This window comes from Rattus norvegicus, chromosome 8 (genome assembly GCF_021556685.1).
Source record: "Rattus norvegicus strain SHRSP/BbbUtx chromosome 8, alternate assembly SHRSP_T2T, whole genome shotgun sequence".
Taxonomy (NCBI): domain Eukaryota; kingdom Metazoa; phylum Chordata; class Mammalia; order Rodentia; family Muridae; genus Rattus; species Rattus norvegicus.
Genome location: NC_141541.1, coordinates 48,840,001 through 48,865,227, shown reverse-complemented (window position 1 = coordinate 48,865,227; position 25,227 = coordinate 48,840,001). Strand labels below are relative to the sequence as shown.

The 25,227-nt window shown below is 46.1% G+C and overlaps 1 protein-coding gene across 4 annotated transcripts in view; it reads right to left on the bottom strand.

Annotated features, from left to right (window-relative positions):
• The window catches only part of Clmp (CXADR like cell adhesion molecule), a 108,696-nt gene that overhangs the window by 8,436 nt on the left and 75,033 nt on the right, over positions 1-25,227 (bottom strand). For all 4 annotated transcript variants that reach the window (XM_087560699.1, XM_087560700.1, XM_087560701.1 and 1 more), the window contains 4 exon segments: positions 16,492-16,649; positions 4,641-4,842; positions 3,553-3,720; positions 1,700-1,822 (listed from right to left, as the gene is read on the bottom strand). In XM_087560699.1, the coding sequence (XP_087416825.1) occupies positions 1,700-1,822; positions 3,553-3,720; positions 4,641-4,842; positions 16,492-16,649 (651 nt within the window).

The window sequence follows — 25,227 nt, the reverse complement described above, 5'->3', positions numbered from 1 at the left end:
GCGTGTAGCCCAGAAGGCGCACTGTGTAACGTCTCCTGAGACAGTGAGCCTGACTTCCCAGCTAGGACATGTGCAGAAACTAAGAGTCAAAAAATTTTAAGTTCACTAAATTTGGGGTAATTTGTTTCACAGAAATAGATACAGATATTCAGGTTGGTTTTGTAACTTGGTTTATAATATCTTTCTGTTTTTTAAAGATTTATTTATTTAGTATATGTAAGTGCACTGTCTCTGTCTTCAGACACAGCCGAAGAGGGCATCAGATCCCATTGCAGATGGTTGTGAGCCACCATGTGGTTGCTGGGAATTGAACTCAGGACCTCTGGAAGAGCAGTCGGGTGCTCTTAACCGCTGAGCCATCTCTCCAGCCCCTTATGATATCTTTTATTTAAAAGTGTTTAGTAGTCCCCAAGACAGAGGTGCTGCTACTTCACCCCTGAAGATACTCTGCAGGCTGTCATTTTTGCGGTCTATAAGCTTCAGAGCTGGTTAGGGCCATTGATCACTTTTCTCCCTTGGCATATTTATTTATTTACTTTGCTTGTTTGTTTGTTTTGAAACAGGGTTTTGCTGTGTAGCTCTGGCTGTCCTGGAACTCAACTATGTAGACCAGGCTAGCCTCAAACTCAGAGATCTGCCTGCTTCTGCCTCCTAAATGCTAGTGGGATTAAAGGAGTTTACCACCACATCTGGCGCTTTACTTTCCTTAAAAAAAAGAAAAGAAAAGAAAATGATATTACCAAGTAACTCAGGCGGGCATCAAATCCGCTCTCCTCCTGGCCCTAGAACTAAGATTACAGGATGTAGCAAACACCTGGCCCTACTTTTTTATTTTAATATTTTTTAATAAAGTCTTTTATTTTTTATTTTTATTTATTTATTATATATAAGTACACTGTAGCTGTCTTCTGATACACCAGAGCTGTCTTCTGATACACCAGAAGAGGGCATCAGATCTCTTTACAGATGGTTGTGAGCCACCATGTGGTTGCTGGGAATTGAACTCATGACCTCTGGAAGAGCAGTCGGGTGCTCTTAACCACTGAGCCATCTCTCCAGCCCTATTTTAATATTTTTGAGGCAGACTTTTATGTAGCTTTGAATAGCTCTAAACTTCCGTGTGTAGTGGGGGATGACCTCCAAGGCCTGATTATCTGGTTTCACCTTCTAAGCTTGAGGGTCATGTGTGTATCTCTAAAGTCCCCAGGTTTCTGTTTCTGTCTCTAGAGTCTCTGCCTCTCTGTTTGTCTCTCTCTGTCTCTCTGTGTGTACGCACGCACTTGCATGCATGCGTGGACGTGTGTGTGTGTGTGTGTGTGTGTGTGTGTGTGTGTGTGGTGGTGGTGGTGGTGGTGGTGCTGGCATCCTACTGTGGGAGCTACCCATGCAGGGGCCATCCCACAGAACCAAATTCTAGTCCAGAGGACTTGCTAACTCACATAGGTAACTATACACCCAGACAAAAGTCATTAAATGGTCTTCTGGAAATAGAGACTTTGACCTTTGACCTTACTTTTATTCATGATTAAAAACATTGTATATTAAACTGCAACATAACCATGCAAATTTTAAATGAAAGGACAAAAAAAAGGTCATTATCAGAAAGCTGGGGGTTTAACTCAGTGGCAGAATGCTAGCACTGTAAAGGCCTTGGGTTTTTAATTCCACCAGAAAAGAAAGGCAAGCCCGAGATACTCACACTGTACAGTCACTCGTACCACGCAGCTCTCCTTTCCAGCCTCGTTGCCTGCTGTGCACTGGTAGAGCCCAGAGGAGGCCATGGTGAGGTTCTGCAGCAGCACTCGGCCAGGGTTGTTGTAATCTACAGAAGCAGAGATCGAGATGGTGACTCCCCCTTATGATAGCATCTCTACTGTTTACCGTTGAGCAACACAGACCTGAGATATCGAATGGTCTGATGGGATGAAATGACAGAAAAGATTCTGTTTCGGAGCATGGGAAATGGGGAAATGCTATTTTAAATGGCTGTGCATCCTCAGGAACTACAAAACAGTGGGAACAAAGCTACCTGGGAGGCTGAGACATACTTAACCCTACCTGCCATGGGCCTAACTGGGCTACAAAGTGAGTTCAAGGCTATTCTGTGCGACTTTCTGAGTGTCTGTGTGTACAAGGTCCTAGGTCCAATCCCCAGTGCAGAATGAAAAGGAAAAAAAAATATGAAGACTATTTTTTTTTTTTGGTTCTTTTTTTTTTTTTTTTTCCGGAGCTGGGGACCGAACCCAGGGCCTTGTGCTTCCTAGGCAAGCGCTCTACCACTGAGCTAAATCCCCAACCCCATATGAAGACTATTTAGTGGATACTAAACCAGTTAATTTAGATAGAGGTCGCCCCTCCCCTCCAGACTCTCTCATTTCTGTGTCATTTGAAGAAAGAAATGTGTTTTGTTGTTATTATGGTCTGAGTTCACAAATGAAAACTGAAATTCAAGAGGTCTGACAGCAACCCAGTCATGTCGTTAAGTCCCTATAATCCCAGCAATTGGGACACAGAGACAGGACAATCCAGAGTTCAAGACCATCCTTGGCTATGTAGCAAGTTCTGGGCCAGCCTGGGCTTCATGACACCCCATCTCAAAAATCAGTAACAACAAGAGAGGCTCACACTGGGCATGAGAGTAGTGTGTGCATGTAAACCCAGCACTTTAGAGGTGGGAGCTAAAGGATCAGTTGTTCAAGGCTAGCCTGGGCTACATAAGGCATCAAATTTGATCTCAACCAGAAGGTTGAGAATAGACCTTTGCTGGTTAGTTAATTGTCAAGTTGACACATCTGGGAAGAGGGAACAAATAACATTGCAGATCAGATTGGCCTCTGGGCATCTGTGAAAGTTTGTCTTGATTAATGATTGATGTGGGAGGAGTGCTCAAGTCACCATGTGTGGCACCATCCCTAGACAGGAGGGTCCGGGCTATGTAAGAAAGCTAGCTGAGCATGACGTAGAGAAAGAGTGAGTTGGTAAGTAGTGTTTGTCAATGGTTCCTGCCTCCAGGTTCTTGCCTTGCCTTCCCGTCTGACTTCTCTCAAAGATGGACTGTGACCCTGGAGCTTAAGACGACACAAACATTTCCCTCTTTAAGTTGCTTTCGGTCATACTGTTTTATCACAATGACAGAAAAGCTAACTAGGACACGATGCTGCAGGAGACCCTGCCTCAAAACCCAAGAACTACAAATCAAACCAAGCCAGAACAAAACACGCCAATTGACACACACACATGTGCATGTGCACACACGCGCACACACACGCACACGCACACATGCACATATGCGCACACACATGCACGCACACATGTGCACACACACGCACACACATACACAAACATATGTACACACATGCACACGCACACACATGCACACACACATATGCACACACATGCACACACACGCACATACACACACACACGCATGCACACACATGAGATTCAGCAGCATGCTCCAGGGCATTAGTGAGCTTCTGACAAGGAAGATTTGGAATTCGTGGACGCCGTATTATATTTTTGGCCCGGCAGCTTGACAAGGAGCTGACTTACCGATTCTAGATTTGGGTGGCAGGTGTTCATCCTCTCCCTCCTTCTCCCGAATCCGCTGCCAATAATACACAATGGGCTTGGTTCCAGAGGCAGACTCACATTGTAGCGTCAGGTCACTTCCTTCCGTCGGCTCTCCTTCCAACTCACACTTGGGCTTGGATGGTCTCACTGGTGAAAAAGATTTAAGAATGATCAGTCAGAGAGTCTCCAAATGCTGGTGGAGGACACACACCCCTCTTAGCGCTTGGGTTGGCTCTCCACCGTAATTGATTTTATTCGGTTTTGAGTTGAGATTCACCCAGCCATGCCTCACCTCCTGGAGCCCTGAGCACCCTCTCCTCCTCCGCCCCCAGCTACTACTAGCAGTGCTACCTGCAGTGACTCAGAAAAGACAAACGCTGCTATTTATGGGGAAGTTTCAGGGAAGGTATGTTTAATTTTACTGATATTGAAACAAAGATTAAATGGTCAGAGGTTTGGAAGTGATCATTCAAATATCCAAAGGAGAGCGAGTCTTAGAGGGTGTTTGAATTCTATAATGAGCTACCATGGGAGAATCATAATTATGGGCCATGGAGATGGCTCGGTGGCTAAAAGCACTTGCAGTGTGAGCCTGGTGTCCCGAGTTTGATCCCAGAACCAATAGTGAAAAGAAAGAAGTGACTCCTGAAAGGGGTCCTATGGCCTTTGCTCGAGGTCTATAGCAAACACACTGGGGCACACACTAAATAAAGTAAGGTTAAAAAAAAAAGCTAGAATTGTGTTTTCTTCCCTCCTCATAGCTAAAATCTAGAACACAACTGCCTCTTTGTGGTAATGTCTAAGTGAGCACCACAGAGAACCGAATAGGAGATTTTACCATTTGTAGCTGTCTATGCCTCATAGACACTATTGCCTGGGGATAGAGGTGCAGGCTTCTAATTCCGGCACTCAGGAGGCAGAGGCAAGCTGGATCTCTACAGAGCAAGTTTCAGGTCAGGACGGCCAAGGGCTAAACAAAAACATCCCTCTCTTAGCAAACAAACAAACAATCGAAACAAAACACACATGAAAAGAAGCAGGCATTTATCCTGGGGGTCCTACTTTACCTAGCACTTTTAAGATCACGTGGCTCCAGACATAGCGTCCTGAATTCTTCACCTTGCAGGTGTATCTGCCTTCATCACTGGGTTTCAGAGGCTCGATCTGCAGGGAGGCGTCTCCCGCCAGGAAGTTGGAGGCAAAGGCCACTCGGCCCTTCTGCTCCTCAGTCAAGTTATTGTAGACATGACGACTGGAATACGTAATAACCTGAGGAAACAGACAGAGGCAGAGGCAAAAGGTGGGACTCGACCTTCTCCTTCTGCTGTCAAGACGAGGAGAGGGCCAGGTGTGGTAGTGCACACCAGCTATCCCAGCACTCGGGGGCCGAGGAAGTAGGATCACAGCTTCTAGGCCAGCCTAGTCTCAAACTCACAAACCCACCTGCCTTGCCTGGGGCAGTGTGGGGCAAAAGGTATGCACCACGGCACAGGGCCTGTGAAGCGTTTATTTATCAAGTCCTAACTACTTTGTTAAATACTCAGAGTGACTCCATTCTGGGTGACTCGGATGTGTACACTGAGTGTAGTGTTCCTGGAAGGTCAGCAGTAGATGGCACCAGTGCTGGTCTCTGAGAACTGAGGCTAGGGGGATGAGGAGGGGGATGAGGAGGAGACCCGACCTTCCACAACCTTTTCTTCCACATTCTTCTACCACTTGAATGTGGCCTCTTCAGAGTGCACTGCTCTCTCCCCACCACCACCCCCTCTGCTAGTCTTTTTGTCACACTATCTGTCTCATCACATTTGCTCCCGCAGTCCCCTTCCCCACCCATTCCACAGACTGGCAACACAGCATTCCTCTCTGCATACCACAGGTTCCTTTCATTGTTGAGATGGGGTCTCCCACAGCCGGGCATGGCGGTGCGTGTCTTTAATCCCAGCACTGGGGAGGCAGAGGCAAGCAGATCTCTGAACTGGAGGCCAGCGCCTGATTTACCAAGCAAGTTCCCTGACAGACAGGGCTACCCAGAGAAACCCTGTCTTGAAAAAACAAGAGAGAGAGAGAGAGAGAGAGAGAGAGAGAGAGAGAGAGAGAGAGAGAGATCCATACTGCCTTAGCTGTCTGTGTAGCTGAGAATGATCTTACCTACCCCATCACCACCTTCCAAGTTAAGTGTGGGGTTTGCAGGTATATATATGTCCTTCCACAGATACCTGTGTTCTTTCTTCTTCTTTTTTTTTTTTTTTTTTCTTTTTTTCCGGAGCTGGGGACCGAACCCAGGGCCTTGCACTTGCTAGGCAAGCGCTCTACCACTGAGCTAAATCCCCAACTCCTGTTCTTCCTTCTTGCTCTTAAATTTATTTACCTATTAATAGCTTTCACAGACAATTTAGAAATGGAGGAGGAAAGATAAAAATGAAGAGAAACGATGTTTAAAAAATACTTTTAGGGGCTGGAGAGGTGGCTCAACAGTTAAGAGCGCTGCCAGCTCTTCCAGAGGTCCTGAGTTCAATTCCCAGCAACCACATGGTGGCTCACAACCATCTGTAAAGGGATCTGATGCCCTCTTCTGGTGTGTCTGAAGACAGTTACAGTGTACTCATAAACTCAAAATAAAACGGTTTTTCTTTGAAAAAGAAAACCCTTTAAATTTTATCTGTCCTGCATGCGTGTGGGTGTGTACATTAGCTTGTGGAGGTCGGAGGAATGGAATTCGGATCACTGGGCTTGTCACCCTGACAAGTTGAGCTGTCTTGCCAGTCAGCACCAATAATGGGTTTTGTTCTCGAAAAAGTCGAGACTCAAGGCTGGAGGGACGGAAGGTTCAGTGGGCAAAGAGGTTGCAGTTCAAGTATGAGGAACCTTGTGCACTCAGACACCCCTCCCCCAACACCCAGCCATAGGAAAGAAATACACAAATAAACAAACAAACCAGTAAATAAATGAAAACATTAAAAAATTGGAAACCTAACCAAACTGAATTATTTAGGTCTAGCCTTGAGGGTCATTTTTTGCCGCCTTCTCCCCATCCCCCTCCTCCTTTGCTTTCTCGTGGATAAGAATAAGTTATTGGGATGCTAGAGAGATGGCTCAGCAGTTAAGAGAACTGGCTGTTTGCGCAAAGGACTACGTGGGTTCAATTCTCCTCACCCACACAAACTCACTGCTCACATCTGTCTGTAACTACAGTTCCAAGGATCTAACTCCCTTGCACAGACATGCATGCAAGCAAACCTTAAAAATAAATATATCTAAAAAAAAAAGAATTAAGTTGTTTGGGGGAAAAAAAACCCACATTTCTTCCACAAAACAGGTGAGCTTGGCATATTTGTTTTCCCAGTGAGTGAAAACGCATTGTAGACTTCCCTAAGAGAAGAAAACAATTCCTTAGTAGTCAGTGCATCCTGCCTGCCTATCAGCCTGCAGTTCTTTTCTCTTTCCGTATATCATCCTGAATGTCATTCCTGTTAGTCAAAAAAGCCATGCTGACCGAGTTGACCAAAACCTCAGTCCTCTAATGGCATGCAGCACTGCCTCCCTGGTTGTTATTTTAAACACAGCAACCAAGCAACGGCTGCTTTCCACCAGACAGTCAAGAGCCACTCCTCTTGATTTCAATTACAATTGAGCGAGATTAGCAAGGAGAAGAGTACAGACCCAGAATAAGTTTCCTTAGGTTTACTCAGATCGTCACTGGAAGGATGTGCCAGAAAAGTTGGTGGTATTTAGTCTGAAAGATTATCAGGCTACGTAAGGGATGACAGGCAGAAAGAGGAGACCATTGCAGACACAGAGCAGCCCCACAGTAAGCACAGATGCATGTGTGGATCTCCCAGGCACAGTTCTGGACACAGAGGTTCCAAATCACCTTAAATCACCTCTAAGTGCCTTAGCGGGTCCCCAGTCACGTGGCGCTGCTCTGCCACTCATCCGAGGCTTTCCAGAAAAGAGTCATAGCAACCAGGAATAACATCTGATCAAGCCGGGCCTTTAATCCCAGCACTCCAGAGGCTGAGGCACGGAGATCTCTGAGTTCGAGGCCAGCCTGCTCTACAGAGTGAGTTTCAGGAGACCCAGGGCTACACAGGAAAACACTGTTTCGAAAAACAAACAAATCCAAACTCCACTGCTGCCTTCCAAACCCCTTACATTGCCTCTTTGAGAAAGATGTTTTCTGTACTGTCTGATTCTGTGTGTCAATTTGACACAAACTGGAGTTATTACAGAAAGGAGCCTCCCTTGAGGAAATGCCTCCATGAGATCCAGCTGTAAGGCATTTTCTCAATTAGCGATCAAGGGGGGAGGAGCCAGCCCATTGTGGGTGATGCCGTCCCTGGGCTGGTCCTGGATTCTATAAGAGAGCAAGCTGAGCAAGCCAGGGGAAGCAAACCAGTAAGTGACATCCCTCTGTGGCCTCTGCATCAGCTCCTGCTTCCTGACCTGCTTGAGTTCCAGTCCTGACTTCCTCTGGTGACAAAAAACAATGTGGAAGTAAGCTGAATAAACCCTTTCCTCCCTGACTTGCTTCTTGGTCATGATGTTTGTGCAGGAATAGAAACCCTGACTAAGACATTTTCTCCCCCTCAACCCCTCCCCTTTTTTTATATACTCAGCATATATTACTAAGCATCTGTGTCAGACACTGTGCTCAGCACAGAGTAGTTAAAGACATGGCCTCTGGGGTTGGGGATTTAGCTCAGTGGTAGAGCGCTTGTCTAGGAAGCGCAAGGCCCTGGGTTCGGTCCCCAGCTCCGAAAAAAAGAACCAAAAAAAAAAAAAAAAAAAAAGACATGGCCTCTACTCTGAAGATCTGGTTCACAAATGTGGGGGAATAGAGAAAAGATTGAGAATGCTAAACGCTATCGTATAATACTTGTGTTAATTCGTTCTGTCCTTTTACCTTCAAATACTGGTACTGTGGGGGCAGGCGTGGGCACAGGCCTGTAATGCTAGCATTTGAGAGGTGGAGGCAAGGTCTAGCAATCCTCCTGTCTCAGCATCCAAATAATTGGGATCGCATATAAGTACACATCACCATATCTGGAGTGAGCTCATTGCCTCTCTCCGGCTAACTGGCTATGGTGTATCTCTGACCTCTTTAATCTATGGTATAAAATGCGGTCAAGTTCACCTTACTATAACATTAAACACAAACTGTTCTTTTTGGCTCTAAACTCTAGTGGCTCCTTACACCTGTGAAAGAGGACCAGACTCAGCCCAGGGGTTTCAGAGTCATCACCACACTAACATCCTAATGTCCTTCCCATCTGGTCTACTTCAGACATCGGAGGACAAGCAACTTGCTTCATTTCCTCTTTATCATTATGGCCGAACTTTCTGTGGGCCCGCCCACCTGGCCTTTGCTCACTGCATTGCCCCACTTGTCTCTCCTCTCTCTCTCTCTCTCTCTCTCTCTCTCTCTCTCTCTCTCTCCACATAAAGAATCCCTGCTCATTCTCTGGCCTTTAAAGCCAATGTAAACTCCCCACAAAACCTTTCTTAATATGACAGACTGAGAAGGATGCCTTCACTTTGATCTCATCTGTAGTATTTCTCTGTTCTGTTATTTTATTCCTTTTGGGGATTGAGGATTGAACCCAGGGCCTTGCACATCCTGAGCATAAGCTAATGAAAGAATAAAAAATGCAGCTAAGAAGTCAGAAGTTTAAAAAAGCCCTAAATACCTCAAATTCCAGACCCCGCCCTCTACCTGTACTAGCTGACCATAAAGTTAGATTAAAATCTTAGAGAACAATCTTGAGAAGCAGGAAGCTTCTCCCAGGAACTGATGGATCATAAAGTAAACAATCTTGTGAAGCAGGAAGCTCCACCTTGTGGTTTTTCACTGGTATTCTCGACATTTTCCAATGATGCCCTCCCTACCCTCTGGGGTTGAAGTTTCTTCCTTTAAATTCCCCTTGTCTTAGTTACTGGGGGTCGAACTCCAGTGCCCCTGCATGGGATACGAGTCTCGACCCCAGTGCACTGGTTCCTATCAATAAACCTCATGTTTATTACAGCAAGGACGGTCTCACGTGAGTTCTTGGGGGGTCGCATCATCCTGAGACTTGAGTGACAGTCTCCCCGGTCCGGGGGTCTTTCACTAACACTGAGTTATACTTCAGTCTCTTTACCATTTTCCTTTGAGGAACAACTGTGAAGGACTTTGGAGGTGGGCAGACAGGCTGATGGATGTACTTTCCATAGTGCTGGGTGTGTCCAGGGAACCCTGTGCAGTTATTTGATTTTATGTCCAGTTGCCGTAGTCTTTGGCTGGGCTGTTTACCAATTCCGCACTCAGTATGGTTTTACTGAACTCATACTGTGAGCCACGGTCCATAGTCCCAGCACTTGGGAGCTGAGGTACAAGAGTTTCTGGTGTCACGAGTTTGAGGCCAGCTTGGTCTACAGCACTACCTTGTCTTAAAGCAAAACAAGACCGACCCCCACTGTGTTCTTGGCTCCATGCTGGGAACTGTTAACAACGCAAAGGGCTGAGTGTTGTGAAATGTTAAAGGATAGCTTTTGGAGAGTAGGTAAAACCATGACTCACTGCAGGAAAAGTGAGCAGGCCGCCAGGAATTCTTATTTCACTCATTAAAAGACTGAACACCAGGAAGGCGAGAAACCAGGTGTGGGAACAAACGCCTCCTATAATCGCAGACCTCAGGAGGCCAAGACAGAAGGTTGAGTTCCAGGCCAACGTGGGCTACAGAGTGAGTTCCAGGCTACGGGAAAGCCTGTCTTGAGGTAAAAACACAAGCCAACAAACAAGAGCAGGATGACGTTACACCCAGTGCTCACGAGAATTAGGGCCGAGGGCAGTGTATCTCTCCTTTGGACAGCATAGATTTGTTTCTCCGAGAGTGACAGTGACTTGCTGTTGAAGCTAAGAAATGTGCTTACGACTATGAGTCTCCGACTCAGGGATCCTCCCGCCTTAGCCTCACAAGTGCTGGGATCCCGGCTGCTGCCATTACACCCAGCTCTGATGTTGCTTGATTCTGGGGTCCTTGCCACGGTCATGTAGTCTTCTCTGTCAGAATGAATGCCTCTCCTCTTATATTTGGTTAAGAAACATCTACAAAGGCTACCTTTTGTGTGTAGCCTTTTCTGGCTCCCCAGTTAGAATGATAACCTCTTGCCTCAACGCCTTTTTTTTTTTTTTTTTTTTTTTTGGTTCTTTTTTTCGGAGCTGGGGACCGAACCCAGGGCCTTGCGCTTCCTAGGCAAGCACTCTACCACTGAGCTAAATCCCCAAGCCCCGCCTCAACGTCTTTTTGAGACAGGGTTTCACTCTGTAGCCCTGACTGTCCTGGAACTCACTGTAGAGCAGGCTGGTCTCAAACTCCCAGAGATCCTCCTGCCTCAGTCTCCTGAGTGCTGGGATAAAAAGCAGCCGCTACCCTACCTGGAAATTTTTATTTATTGTGTCTGTGTGCCTGTGCGTAGGTATGCATGCACACACGAAGGGTAGGTGTACAAACCACACTGTGTGCATTAGAGGTCAGAGAACAATTTGTAGGAGTGAATTCTCTCTACCAAGTTGGTCCCTGGGATCGAACTCGGGTAGTCAGGCTTGGCTGCAAGTGCCTTTAATATTACTCACCTGGCTGGCCGGACTATTTCATTTTAATTGTAGAAAAGGTTAGTGATGAGACTCAACTGTACACCATGTGACAGAAGAATGGATATCAACCCAGTCATTTGGCAAATAAACGCCAGAGACAAATGGATGAATGATAGCTGGTGTGAGGCTCTGTTTGAGGAACTTCCTAGAGCACAAGTCAACTTGTGACGTGCATGGAACAGAAGCAGCTCCTCTGCGGTGCTGTCGCCTGTGAAGCAACTGTAAAATTGCTTGTCTGTTTCATTTTTGTCTACCTCTTGGTGTGTTCGCGCAGGCCATGGCATGTGAGTGGAGGTCAGAGGACAACTTGTGGGACTCAGTCTCTCCTCCAGCGGGTGGGTCCTATGGATTGAACTCCGATGCTAGGCTTGGCTGCAAGCACCTTTACCCTTGAAGCCAACCCAGCAGCCTGGTTTCTGCTTGTTTCCCTTCAAGGGTTTTCTTGCTCCATAGCCAAATGGAAAAGGAAAGGGTGACATGTGAGAGGTTGCCATGGGAACCGGAGGATTTCTGTTTTAATTTCTTAATCTGAGAACACAGAGAAAAATTCTGTTGTATGTTGCTAGGGGACTTTGTTTGGGGGAGGGGATGGTCGATCTCCCTTTTTGAAATTTAGTCAACCTTAGGATAAAAGGGGAAAAAGTGATTGAATTCTTTGGTTATTCTACTCCACTAAGACTGAAATAAATACACGTGTTCCTGGGACTGCCTAGCCACCCCCAGATGTTCCCTGCCTGCTCCAAGCATCCTAGACAAAAGAGATAAAAACATTTCTCAAATTGAAATGCAAGGCTAAACTTGTGATTTGCGTCATTGGTTAGCCCACTTTACGCATCACGTCTATTTCAGCTTTTCCTGTTCTCTCTTTTCAGTCACCCTCAGACTCACTCCCCCCACCACCACCCTCAGACTCACTCCCATCCCCACCACCCTTAGACTCACTCCCCCACCCCAACCCCACCCTCAGACTCATTCTCCCTGCCCCTGCCTCTACCCTCAGACTTACTCCCCATCACCACCCTCAGACTCACTTCCCCAACCCACCACCACCCTCAGACTCATTCTCCCTGTCCCCCGCCTCCACCCTCAGACTCACTCCCCTCAACCCCCCAGAAGTTATAAAGTCCTGGCAGCTTTACTATCTATTTCCTATCTCTAGGTTGAGATTCCCAAGTACTCATGCCTGTGATTTAAATTTATTGCAAACTGGATGAGGTGGCGAATGCCCAAAACCTCAGCATTTAGAAGGTTTTTGAGGTGATGAGGATGGGAATCTAAGGCCAACTTGGGATATACAGTGAGATTTGAAGAATGTTTTTAGATCTCTCTCTCTCTCTCTCTCTCTCTCTCTCTCTCTCTCTATCTGTTTGTGTGTGTGTGTGTGTGTGTGTGTGTGTGTGTGTGTGTGTTAAAGCATGAGTCAAGTGGAAGACGACTGGGAGGAGGAGGGGAGGGAAGATAAGCCTTTCTTATACAGTGTGAAATCATGCTTGCTTTTAGCTGAGGGCCTCTTAAATCAGTGCACCTGTGTCAGAGTGGGTGCCTTAAAATGCAGCCTGTCCCTAGCACTCTTAAAGTCTTTCTAAAAACTCCATGATTAATACGGGAACAGTTTGAAATGCCCTAATATAGCTGGGAGATCATCCATGTTCAGGTCCTGAAGCCCTCATCTACGTTTTTATTTTATTTTATTTTATTTATTCATGTATGAGTGTTCTGTCTGCATGTATTCCTGCCTGCATGGCTGCACACCAGAAGAGGGCATCAGATCCCATTACAGATGATTGTGAGCCACCATGTAGTTGCTGGGAACTGAACTCAGTACCTCAGGAAGAGCTCTTAACTGCTGAGCCATTTCTCCAGCCCCTTGGTTTACATCTTAATTATACCTTGCCACTTGAGCTGCTTAGGAATTCCAAACCTTTGTGTTTGTGCTGCTCTGTTTTCTTCCCTCCATCAAGTCTTAAATCAAGGGGCTGGAGAGATGGCTCAGTGGTCAAGAACACGGATTGGTTTTCCAGAGGTCCTGAGTTCAATTCCCAGCAACCACATGGTGGCTCACAACCATCTGTAATGGGATCTGATGCCCTCTTCTGGTGTGTCTGAAGACAGCTACAGTGTGCTCATATAAAATAAATAAATAAATAAAAGTTAAAAAAAAAAAAAAAGAAAAGACTTAGATCAAAGCTGCACGTTGTGGTCTATGCCTGTAATTCTAGCTCTTGGTGGGTTGAGGAAAGAGAGTCTCAAATCCAAGGCCAGCCTGAGTCTACTGAAGACTATCTCATAAATACAAACATCGGGCGTGATGGTGCATACTTGTCATATTATCCTTCTTAAAAGGAGGGGTAGGACACCCTGAGTGACAGCAAGACTCTGTCTCCAAAACAAAACAAAACAAAACAAAAAAACAATAACAATGAAAAAAAGAAGCCCCAAAATTTTTACATCGGCTTTTTTTTTTTTTTTGAAACAAGGAGGCTGTCCTTGACCTCCCCCTCCATCAAGTCTTAGCGGGTGGTTCCAGCTTTATATAGCAGTTCTCTTATCTCTGGTTTCACTTTCTAGGGCTTCACTGCAGTCAATCATTGTCCAAAAGCACTGAATGAACATTCCAGAAAGAAACAATAAATACAGTTTAATACGGGCGCCATTCTGGGTAGTGTGGGGAAGCCTTCGAAGTTCTACTCCATTCTGCCTGAGCCTTCATCCAGCCTGTGTATGTAGGTGACTCACTCAGTCACTTAGCGCCAGGCTGCTCTTAGATGGCTGTCCAGGTAGTGTAGCGGTTTTGTTCTGGAACCTGACCCCCAGATTCAACAGTAGAAATGGTGAAAATTTGGAAACACTGAAGAGAAGACATAAAAAGTCTTCCTTCAGTCAAAGGTGAAAACTCTTACCTTTAAAAGAGAAAACAAAACAAGCGAACCCCAAAAAGCACCATGTGCTGAAATTGCTGTGGTGTCTCTGTTCACTGAGACAGGCTCTCACGTGTCAAAGACTGTACTGCTCCTTCTCTCCATGGAGCTGAGGTGAGGTGGACCTTGAACTTAGATCCTCCCATCCCCACCTGGGTGCTGGGGTTGCATGTGTGCACGGCCGCATTCAGTTTATTTGATGCTGTGGGTGGAACCCAGGCCTTTGTGCATTCTGGGTGAGCGGCTCATCAAGTTCACTACTTTGTCAGATCCTTTCCTTTCAAATTATTGGACGCCTTTCATGGCACACTCCCAAGAGGCAGAGATATGATGGCCTCCTCGAAACTTATCTTGGCACCTAGAGTGGCATAATGCTAGGTAAATCTGTGGGGTCTGAATGACTGAATAAAGGACGCCCATCCATTGATCAAAGGTAAGTTTGGAAGCTGACTGCACGAAGCCACTGAGAGGTGATTTTTTTTTTTTTTTTTTTTTTCCGGAGCTGGGGACCGAACCCAGGGCCTTGCGCTTCCTAGGTAAGCGCTCTACCACTGAGCTAAATCCCCAGCCCCCTGAGAGGTGTTCTTAAGCCTACATTAACTTCCTGACTCCTCGAGTTGTTAAGCTCTATAACATAGAAGCTCTTTCCTCCCCTTTTCCTCTAAATGAAAACTTCTGGGCAGAAGTTAGATGTGTGGTTGTGGGAGCTCTGAGTGAGTGGGGATAAACATGAACACTACAGGAGGGAAAGTATTCCACCGAGATTCGTTAAATATGGAGGGGACATCTATTCCACCGGGTGACTAATGACCTAGGTAGGGATTACTGCTGCCAGGCCTTGAGTCGGGGAAAGAGGTCAGCTCAACTCTGATTTAAAGGTTTATTTATTTACTTATTTGCTTATTATATGTAAGTACACTGTAGCTGTCTTCAGACACACCAGAAGAGGGCATCAGATCTCATTACAGATGGTTGTGAGCCACCATGTGGTTGCTGGGATTTGAACTCAGGACCTTTGGTAGAGCAGTCAGTGCTCCTAACCACTGAGCCATCTCTCCAGCCCCTCAACTCTGATTTAAAGAATAAAGTGGGACCCTGAATTATTAAGAAACATCAGAGGTGGGCTGGAGAGATAGTTCAGCAGTTAAGAGCACTGGCTGTTCTTCTAGAGGTCCTGAGTTCAATTCCTAGCAGTATAATTATATATATATGATAAATCTTTTTTAAAAGAAGAAACATCAGAGGTAAGAGAGCTTTGCCGCTATCGACTACAGAGGATTGGTGTTGACCGTTGAGCACAGCGATTTGATGTTGAAGATGGGCGGCTGCTGGAGATGGAAACTGTGCAGTGAACTGACTGGGCAGGACCCTCACTCAACACGGATTCCACCAGGACAGAAAAGGCAGCCCCAGAGCATGAAGAACCCGGAGCCTGACTCAAGTATGGTCTGGAGAGAGTCTTTTTTCAGGCTTGTTCTTTGGCTGTTCTTCCGGGAACACAGATCCACTTACTCTATTCAGAGCTGAGAATATCGTGTCTACCACTGACCACACTCGGGTTGAGGTGACCTTGCTCCGCAGAGAACAGGTCGCCTTTAGAGGACGTGCTATGTATGAGAGAACAAGATGACAAGCGGAATCACACAACAAGGTGACACAGGCAGCCTCGGAGGCAGGTTAAAAACTCCAGCGTGATCCTGAGATGTATTTTTAGTGGAAACCTTAGCTTCTCCCAGTACAAACCATCCTGTGAAGTTAATGACAGGGACATTCTGAGGAAAGGACAACCTTTCTTTCTTCCTTTTTAAATCAGAGTGGGGAGAAAAGCAAAGCCCTGTAAAAGACTCCCTGAGTTGTGGATTTAAAAAATAAACTACAAAATCTTATTTCACACAAGACACGTGGCACTGTGGTGATCAAAACAGGCAGTGTGTTAGACCCTTTTGCCCAACCCTTGTCTAAAACAAACAATACGAGCATATTTAAGGTAGGGTAGGTCTCGATTTGCTTTTCAGTGGATAGGTATATAAAATGTTCGCTAAGTTTGTGATCTTTCCTGTTTGTTTGAGGAAATGTAACCGCACCCAAAGTTGAAAAGCATTGCTGCTTATGAGAACAATTGCCCAATGGGGTATAGGACATGCCTCCTCATTTACATAGGAAGTTCTAAAGACAAAGATGGGTTGAGAAGAGTGGAGTCAGCTTCAGACACAGCAAGACCAGACCTTATGAAGGGACAGACCACACATCTCAGATAACGTTAGATGAAAAAACAAACTCTTCCAGCCCCCGTGAGCAAGATGTGAAGGCAGAAGGCGGCGATGTGAGGGCAGGAGGGAGAGCAACTGTAGCTAGGAGTGTACTTACCACTTTTTGGTTCCCTTCATTATCCGTGAGCAGCCATTCAATGTCCAGGGTGTCTTTCTCAGGAAGTCCCAATTGATGGTGACAGGGCAAGGTAACCTTTTCCTCTGCCACTCTCTTGATCTCAGTGTGAGTTCCCAGCGTTCCAACATAATAGGTTACTGGAAAGAGGAAAAACAAACCTCTAATGAGCAATGCAGACGCTGGATGACAGCATGGACTGGGCAGAAATTGCAACCAATAAACCTTGGGAGCGCCTGTGGGCAAGGAGGAAGCAAGTCAAGGCTTAGGGACTGCAAGCATTTTGCCGACCACTGTTTCCTCCCAATTGCAGAGCCAAAGATTCTTCAGACCCTGTGGATTTTACCCTACTGGTGCCTGTTTTCCAATTCCTGGTTAATTTTGTGTGTGTGTGTTTTGTTTTTGTTTTCTTTGTTTTGCAACAAAGTTTCACACTGTAGCTCCGGCTGGCTGGGCGTGTACTAGCTAGTCCAGGTTGGCTTTAAACTCATGGTGATTTTCCTGCCTCATTAGCAAGCACCATCAATTCCCACCATCAATTCCCCTTATTATTAGTTTTGTTGTTGCTGTTTTGCTTTTAAAAATAAGTGATGAGGTAATTGCTGGCCCTGGTGGTATAGCCTACAGCCTAGCGATTAGATAGCTGAAGAAGGTAGATAAATGGATCAAGCTCGGCCCTGGCTGCAGAGAGTTGAAGGCCAACATCTGGACATCTGCAACTTAGTGAGACCCTCCCTGTCTCTGAATTAAAAAGTGAAGAGCGAGTCAGGCAGTGGTGGCACATAATCCAGTATTCAAGACACAGAAGCGGACTGATCTCTGGGAGTTCAAGACCAGCCTGGTCTACAAAGTAAGTTCCCAGATAACCAGGGTTACACAGTGAGACCCTGTCTCAAAAATACCAAATATGGAAGAAAAAAAAGAGAAGCCTGTGGATCTAGCTCAGTGGGAGGGTGTTTACTTAGCATGTGAGATGATCTAGGCTCAGTCTTTAGTACCTCATAAAACAAATGATTTAAAGTCAGCAACCCTTTTTTTTTGCTTGTTTGTTTTTGTTTTTCTTTTTTTGTTTGTTTGTTTATTTCTTGAGACAGTCTCTCTCTCTCTCTCTCTCTCTCTCTCTCTCTCTCTCTCTCTCTCTCTCTCTCTCGCCCTGGCTGTCCTGGATCTCACTCTGTAGACCAGGCTGGCCTTAAACTCAAAGATCCACCTGCCACTGCCTCCCGAGTGCTGGGGTTAAAGACATGTGCCACCACTGCCCAGCCACAACCGTGTCTTCCGTCTGTCTTCTACTAGAGGAGACTTCTGGAAGGATGACACTCCCAGAAACTCTGCATCAACACAGGCAGCGCTAGTTCCTGAAGTTACAGGGTCAAAGACACTGGAGCTCAGAACCTTCCACATGAACCTTCTTATTTTTCGAATGAGCTGCTCGAACCCCAGAATGATTTTTCTGCTTTCTAGTGGCATGCATTTTGGAGAATGAAAACACGACAAACATCGCTGTAATATAAAGGGAAATTATTCATGCTAGGAGAATTATGCAAATCCAGAGCCGTGCATGGGCATCTAATTACAGGGTTCAGGATAATCTTCCAAGGGCTTGGTAAATATTAGAAATGCTGTCTGGAAATCATCTGTCTAGCATCGCGTAGCACGTCATGGTTCTAAAAGAAAGGCAATTGCTGTAACTGCTCAGTGCCTTGTGGTGCTGGTACACATCTGTAATTCCAGCTACTGCTGAGGCTGAGGCTGGAAGGTCACCTGAACTTGGGCTTGACAGTCAGACCCTGTCTTTAAAATGAAGAAAACAAGGGTTGAGTCTAGTGTCCATGTGTCTGTCTGTAATCCCAGCACTTGGAGTCTAAGGCAGGAAAATCAAGTTTGGGGCCTCCCGGGCTTTAAAAATAAAAGTTAAAAATATGGGGTCAGAGAGTTGGTTCAGCATTTAAGAGCACTGGCTGTTCTTCCTCAGGACCCGAGCCAGGTTTCTTTTTCTTTTTTCTTTCTTTCTTTCTTTTTTTTTTTTTCGGGGCTGGGGACCAAACCCAGGACCTTGCGCTAGGTAAGCGCTCTACCACTGAGCCAAATTCCCACCCCCCCCCCCAGCCAGGTTTCTTGCACTTTTAATCACGTGTACCCCAGACGTCAAGTTCTTTTGGAACAAGTGTGGCACAAAGTGCAAGGCTGTGAGATTCAACTCGCGTGTTACACTCGTATTTGTACAGATGTGTGTGTTGCCTAGCTTATGTGGTGCAACCGATATAGAAATAATTCTTTCAATTCCCTTTTACCGCATATGTGAGAAAGATTTCCTGTAAACGAACTTCGTTTTGATTTTGGTTTTCCCTTTGTGGGTTTGAACACATGGCAGATAGCCAGTCAGCATTTAGACCTACTTTACAGGCTAGCGAACTAAGGCGCAGGGGAGGATTATCATGAGATGAGGTCCTGAGAAGTCATTTAGAGCGGAAGTGCTCTATAACATCGCCCATTCTCCTCCAGCCCATCCGGTGGCCCCCAGGAAAACTGAGAATCCGACTGCATTGTACTGCGTCGAGCTCCGAGGAGGAAGCGCTAGCGTTCATTCGCTGCTGAAACCCGCAGCCTCGCGCAAAGCTAGAGAACCCTACACCACTCGCGTGCATTTGGAGGCCCTCGCTATACTCAGGGGAAAAAAAAAAAAAAGCAAAGGCTCGGCCGTGAGACTTGCTGAGGGAGGCCACTAGAGGGAAACAAAAGCCCAGATTTGGCCGATGTCCCCAGAGGGCCGGAACGCGGTGGTGGGTGGTGTGCTCTGCGCTCTCTTGCTTCTATTTATAACACATCCAGAATTAAATACAGCAGCAGCAGGAGGGTGCCTTCGTGAATACAAACGACTTCAGTGAGGCAGGGCGTGTCGACCAGAGCCGACCGATCTGCCTTGTTTCTTGAACCTCAAGCCCCCAGATTCCAAGATGCCCCCAGGATCTCTGCAGATTTCTGGGACTGGTTTTTTGTTGTTTGTTTGTTTGTCATCTTAAACAATTTTTACCATATGTTGAGCCTACAGTCTGAGCTGGCAGGGGCCTCGCTAGTGTTTGTGGGAACTGCTTGGCATGCGCCTGCCAAGTGGTGGGACTGGCACGTCCAACCACCCTATGCCTGCTAGCATAGAATTCCCTGGGCAGCAGGGCTCATCTCTAGGGGGAGGAAATCCTTACAGTCAGTATAACTTAAGAAGAAATTGCAGCCTGGCCAAGCTAGTGAGTCGCAGAGGTTCAGGGGAGGGGAGAATTTCTGAAATCTTACTGTAGTAGTTATCTATAGCATGGGCGTTGCAAGGGGGATTTGGAAAGAGGCTTCTTGTGTATATGCAAAATACTTTCCTGGAAGCCTTGGGCTTGCCCCAGTGGGGTTTTCACAGGCAACTCAGACACTTAATAAGGTGCTAGTGGGAAACTCTCAGCCTCAGCGTTACCAACAGGCCCCCAGCCTGGGGTCAGAACATAGGAGCTACCCTGTAAACAGCTCCTTCTGTGCTCCTCTATGGCGAGGAGGGACTTGCTGCATTCCGTTAAGGTCAGCTTAAGATTTTGTTCTCTAAAACCTTGGGTCTCATTAGATTCTTTTAATCATTCCAAGCTTTTTTCGAAAAGACCAGACAAGAGGAAGTTTTAACACAAACCATATTCATATTCCCCACCCCCCTCTCGTAAGGGATAGTGGGCGGGGGCAGTGACCAAAGTATAGTCCCTAACTTCTCTTTTTCCCAAATAGGACTTTCCTACTTTTCCAAAGCTCACTGAATGCCCACCATGGACAACTTGTCCCTAATCACCCATGTTTCCTCTTCCTGAAGGGGAACGAAAAAAGGTTGCCCCACGAGTACAGGCTTTCCACAGGTTCCCATGCTTTGTGTAACGAATTACAGAAACGACTCCTAAATTCAAGTCACAGCAGGCTCTAGGTAAAGCCACAATGCTTGGTGTAGGAGTTACCATCCAAGTTAGTGTAGATCAGAGTTTACAAAATTAGAGCATCCCCTGGCTGGGATCGGAAGTCTGGTCTTGCACATTGTGTAATATACAGTAGAGTGCCCTCTAGTGGTGACACGAATGTAGCCTCCCCCTTCTTTCACTGAGTGATAACATTTTTTTTTTCAATGGTTTCAGGACATTTAGCATTCACTAAACCTGTGTGGAAGGAGTTTTCCCATATTTCACTTTACCCATAATGCTCCTGTAATCAATCCTCAGGAGAATGGCCGCTTCATTTATATGTTAGAAAAGTAAAAGAAAGGGTCATTCCAGTATTTGCAAGCCTGAGACAGAAGAAAAACTGTGAGCATTGTGACTTCACAGTTAGCCTGGGTTACACTGACTACAGAAAGGTTAAAAACAAAGGGGAAAAAAACACTCATTGTCTAGATCAAGAATTAAGACGCAGAGTGACTCAAGCCAAGTTTGTAGAGTTCTGTAGGGTAAGGGGTCTGTGTATGCATGACTGAGACATCCAGACTTTTCTGGAACACTGTATACACTTCATGAGGCACCATGGACCCAGATTTAGACAGTCTCCTGACCTCTCTCAGTCTTTTATTTGTTTTTGTTTGTTTATTTGTTTGTTTTGAGACAGGGTTTCTCTATGAAGTCCTTGCTGCCCTGGAACTTGCTCTGTAGACCAGGCTTGTCTCAAACTCAGAGGTCTGCCTGCCTTTGCTTCCTGAGTGGTGGGATTAAAGACATGCTCCACTACCCCTACTCCCAACCCTGCCCTCCCCCCCCACATACTTTTTCTTCTCTGTAAAATGAAGAAAGGTTGTTGGAAGGATTGTATATGGCCTGGGTAAAGGATCTAACACTCAAGAAATGGTGGTTATTATTAACGACCATCACACTACATTGTAAAAGACAAAGAGAAACAGAACAGGCATCAAGGAAGCAAACCACGGTTGTGAGGTGTTTAAAAGAGATAGTTGGGGGGAGTCAGGCATGCTGTAGCTGCAGATTGGAGGGGGGGAGAGAACACACCAGGTGGAGGGAGCACCTGCAGCTGGGGGAGCACCTGGAACTAAGGGAGCAGCTGGAGCTGGGGGAGAACCTGACCTCTCTTGCCAACTAGGCAGCTAGTGTCTCCTTCCAAGCTTTGCACCCATCCCATCCCAGGATCTCCTTACGAAAAGTCTTCAAAGGAGAGAATAAAACTGCATAGGCTATGAGTTGCTAACCACCAGACCTATTTCAGCGACTTCTTTAATGCAAACATATCTGGTATTTATACAAAGCCAAAAAAGCTAAAGGAATGAGGCCAGCGGAATTTCAAACATCTGGAAACTGGGATGGTGTCTGGTTAGTATTTTCCCCTGAGAGAACATTTGTTCCAGGAGTCGCTGAAATAGTGGGCTGGGCACAAAGACTAGGCTTTGGTCAGGAGAGGGGTTACAGAGATTCAGCTCCACGCCCTAGTCCATGGGCTGTTTTTAACTAAACAATAGGAAGGAGAAAAGAATGGGGGGGTCGGAGATAAGGAAAGGGTGACAGGAAGAAGATGGTGAGGGAGACAAAAGGGGGAGGAGAAGGAGGGGAGGGAGAGGGGAATAGAATTGGAGTAAGGGGGAGCCCAATATTGATTTAAACAATAATGGGGATAGGTTTTTACTCTGATTTGTTACTGTTGTGCTGGGGTAAGTGCTTAGAAAGTACATCCCCAGTCCTAAGTGTTGGGACCTAGGCAAATATTAAGACTTGAATGGAATGCTTTGGCCTAGGTAAAATGGTAAGGCCGAAGTAACAGTTACCTGGTTAGCCTGCCACTATAAGGAAACTTTCTCATAGGTTTCTGCTGTTATTAGGAAACTTTCTAACGCCAAGGTTGATTACATAGTCTGTTACATTCTGTGCCCTTGGAAACCAAGCATGACAGAAGTCAGTAGAACTGTTTTGTATAGTTACCCACCATCAGCTTGGACCAGAACCAATCACCCAACAGCATATCCTGCACCTGTGTATGAGCTCCCCTAGGATGGACCCCAACAGAAGAGAGACACCTGCACCAATATAAGAAACTACTTGGAATAAGTCTTCCATTTTGAGTAGTGGTCGAGTAAAGTTTAGGTTCCCAAGATCTTCCTGGGAACTGACATCCTACTTGGTAGAAAGAGATGAGTACGTGGGTAACTGACATCCTGGTTGGCAAGTTAAGACATGAAAGTTAGACAAGGCGAGTCCCCTGCCACAGTTGAATACCCCAACCATTGGAAACAGGTTAAATGTACAGCGAAGACACGTTCCTAAGGAAATTCTCATCCCTAAATCCTGATTGGTGAAATAACTTGGCATAGATATTTATGAATTTGGGGCTTAAAAACCCTATAGAATCTTAACTCGGAGTCATGGTTCGGTTCCCGAATCTGGGCCGTATGCTCAACAAACTATTCCTGTCTGGCTGTGATCGGTGTCCGTATGGTTTGTGAGGTGATTCCTGGACCCCAGCACTAAGTTTTGAGGTGAAACAAAGGCTGATCAAAGCTGAAGCCTCGTGTCAGATGTGGTAGGGATCACCTTTAATGCTGGCATCGGAGACAGAGACAGGAAGATCTCTGAGTTTGAAGGCAGTCTTGTCTACAAAATGAGTTCCAGGCCAGTTAAGTGAGTGAATGTCAAAAAAAAAAAAAAAAAAAAAAAAAAAGAGGAAGAAAGGAGGGATGGGGACTCATCCTTTCCCCACTCTGTGACAGACTGTCTCGTTATGTGACTTGATGTCACCCACATTAAAAACGTCCACCGTGGGGCTGGGGATTTAGCTCAGTGGTAGAGCGCTTGCCTAGCAAGCGCAAGGCCCTGGGTTCGGTCCCCAGCTCTGAAAAAAAAAAAAAAAAAGTCCACCGTTCTCGTCACTTGCCAAGCGCAGACTGCACTGCGACTACAAAGATGTGGGCCTCTTGTCCCCTAAAGCCCCCGGAAAGCTGACGGTTAATAATACCTTCAATTAATATAACAGTTAACTCAGCTCCCTCAAAAGCCTCGTCCCGGGTGAGGCCCATCACTACACAGTGAGCTGATGTCCTGTTTAGAGAAAACTGAGACCACCAAGCTGGGGCCATGTAGTTTATAGGAAGCACCATGGAGACAGCTCACTTCTGGTCACCCTCCCCACACCCCAACATCAGTGGGAAGCAGATCGCTTCTATGAGATACACAGGCACCAAGCTAGGTGGACAAGTTACTCTGATTGGGCACTCTGGAGGTACATAACCGTCTTGCCAGCTGGGGTTCTGAGCCAAGCAGAAGGAGAAGTTTAATAGAGATATGTGGAAGTTACAACCAGACACAAGTACACGGTCGTCAGAACCTGGAATCAAATAAGAGTTTAATCGTCTGTGGTTGATACGACTGTGAATTAAATGCAGGGTTGCAGTCCTGGTGGTAGGATGCTGCACACACCAGAGTGTCAGCCCAGGGCATATTAGAGGAGCCAAGCCGTCATACTAAGCACAGCTATGTGCAGTGCAAGGCGTTAAAAGCTGGACGAGACACTTGATTAATAAACAAATGAAATTTGCTGTCAGAGGATTGTAACCAGGAAATGATGGAGTCGGAGACTCATGTCTAAAGCACAGTTGGCACCATTACAGGTGAATGGCAGCTGGAGGGGGTACTACAGGGCAGTCGGACATCTGCCTTCCAATATTTAAAAGATGGCAAAAAAAGCCAGGCTTGGAAGCCCAGGCTTGTAATCCCACCTACTCGGAAAGCGGAAGTAGGAAGCTCACAAGGTCGAGGTTTGTACTGTAGGGTGACCATGAGACCAGCAACTTACTGAGCAATTTAGTGTCTGTAGCTCATCTAACCGTCTTGGCTCCAGGTCAGAGAGATCTGTGACTTAGGTGAATAGCCTGTAACCTCAGCCGAGTGAACTCTCCCTTTAGGGTGCTACCAGACTGTAGCCATAGTTAAATATGGAGACTCATGAATTCTTAGCCTCCATGTGTATTTCAGAATTAGGGTTAATGGACGTCCAAGAGCTCAACAGCTAAGTGAACGTAGGCAGTTCAGTTGCACATTATCTCATGCTCTAGATTCACCGATACTTCCTCTGAACCAATACCTGTGGGTATCATCTTTTTACCACACTCAACATGATTTTCTCGGTCTGTGTGTGCAAGGGGGGGTGGGTATGGATGTGTACCTGTGGTGTTCGTGGGTTTGAGTGGCCGTGGAAGGGAGAAATCAACCCTTTCCCTTTTTCTTTTCTCCAGAGGCTCTCACTGGCCTGGAACTCACCTAGTAGGTTAGACTGACTGTTTAATAACCCCCGAGGAGCCTGCCTGTTCTCACCTTCCCAGCACTGGAACTCAGGGCTTTTGTTTTGCAGTCACTGGGGAACAAACCTATACTGGGCAAGGGCTCTACACTGAGTCTGGGGTAAGACGTTGATAGACTTGTTAAAGGTATTGCTCCTGTCTGACAGCGGAACGAGCTGTGGAATTCAGTAGAATTCTCATTCAGTTAGGGTTACTCAGAGGCTTATAGAGGAGGTCCTTCTACGATAAACTGAATGTTCAACCATTTCTCATTATGAAGAATACATGCTTGGGGAATTTAAGCCATGCAGAGAGAAAATAGAGTACAAAAAAAATGTGTGCTCTCACAAGCCGGTGTGTTTCGTCCGTCACCATACTGAGCTCTTACGGTTTACACAAAGGGTCTAGTTTGGTTTCCTTGGGTTCTTTCCCCA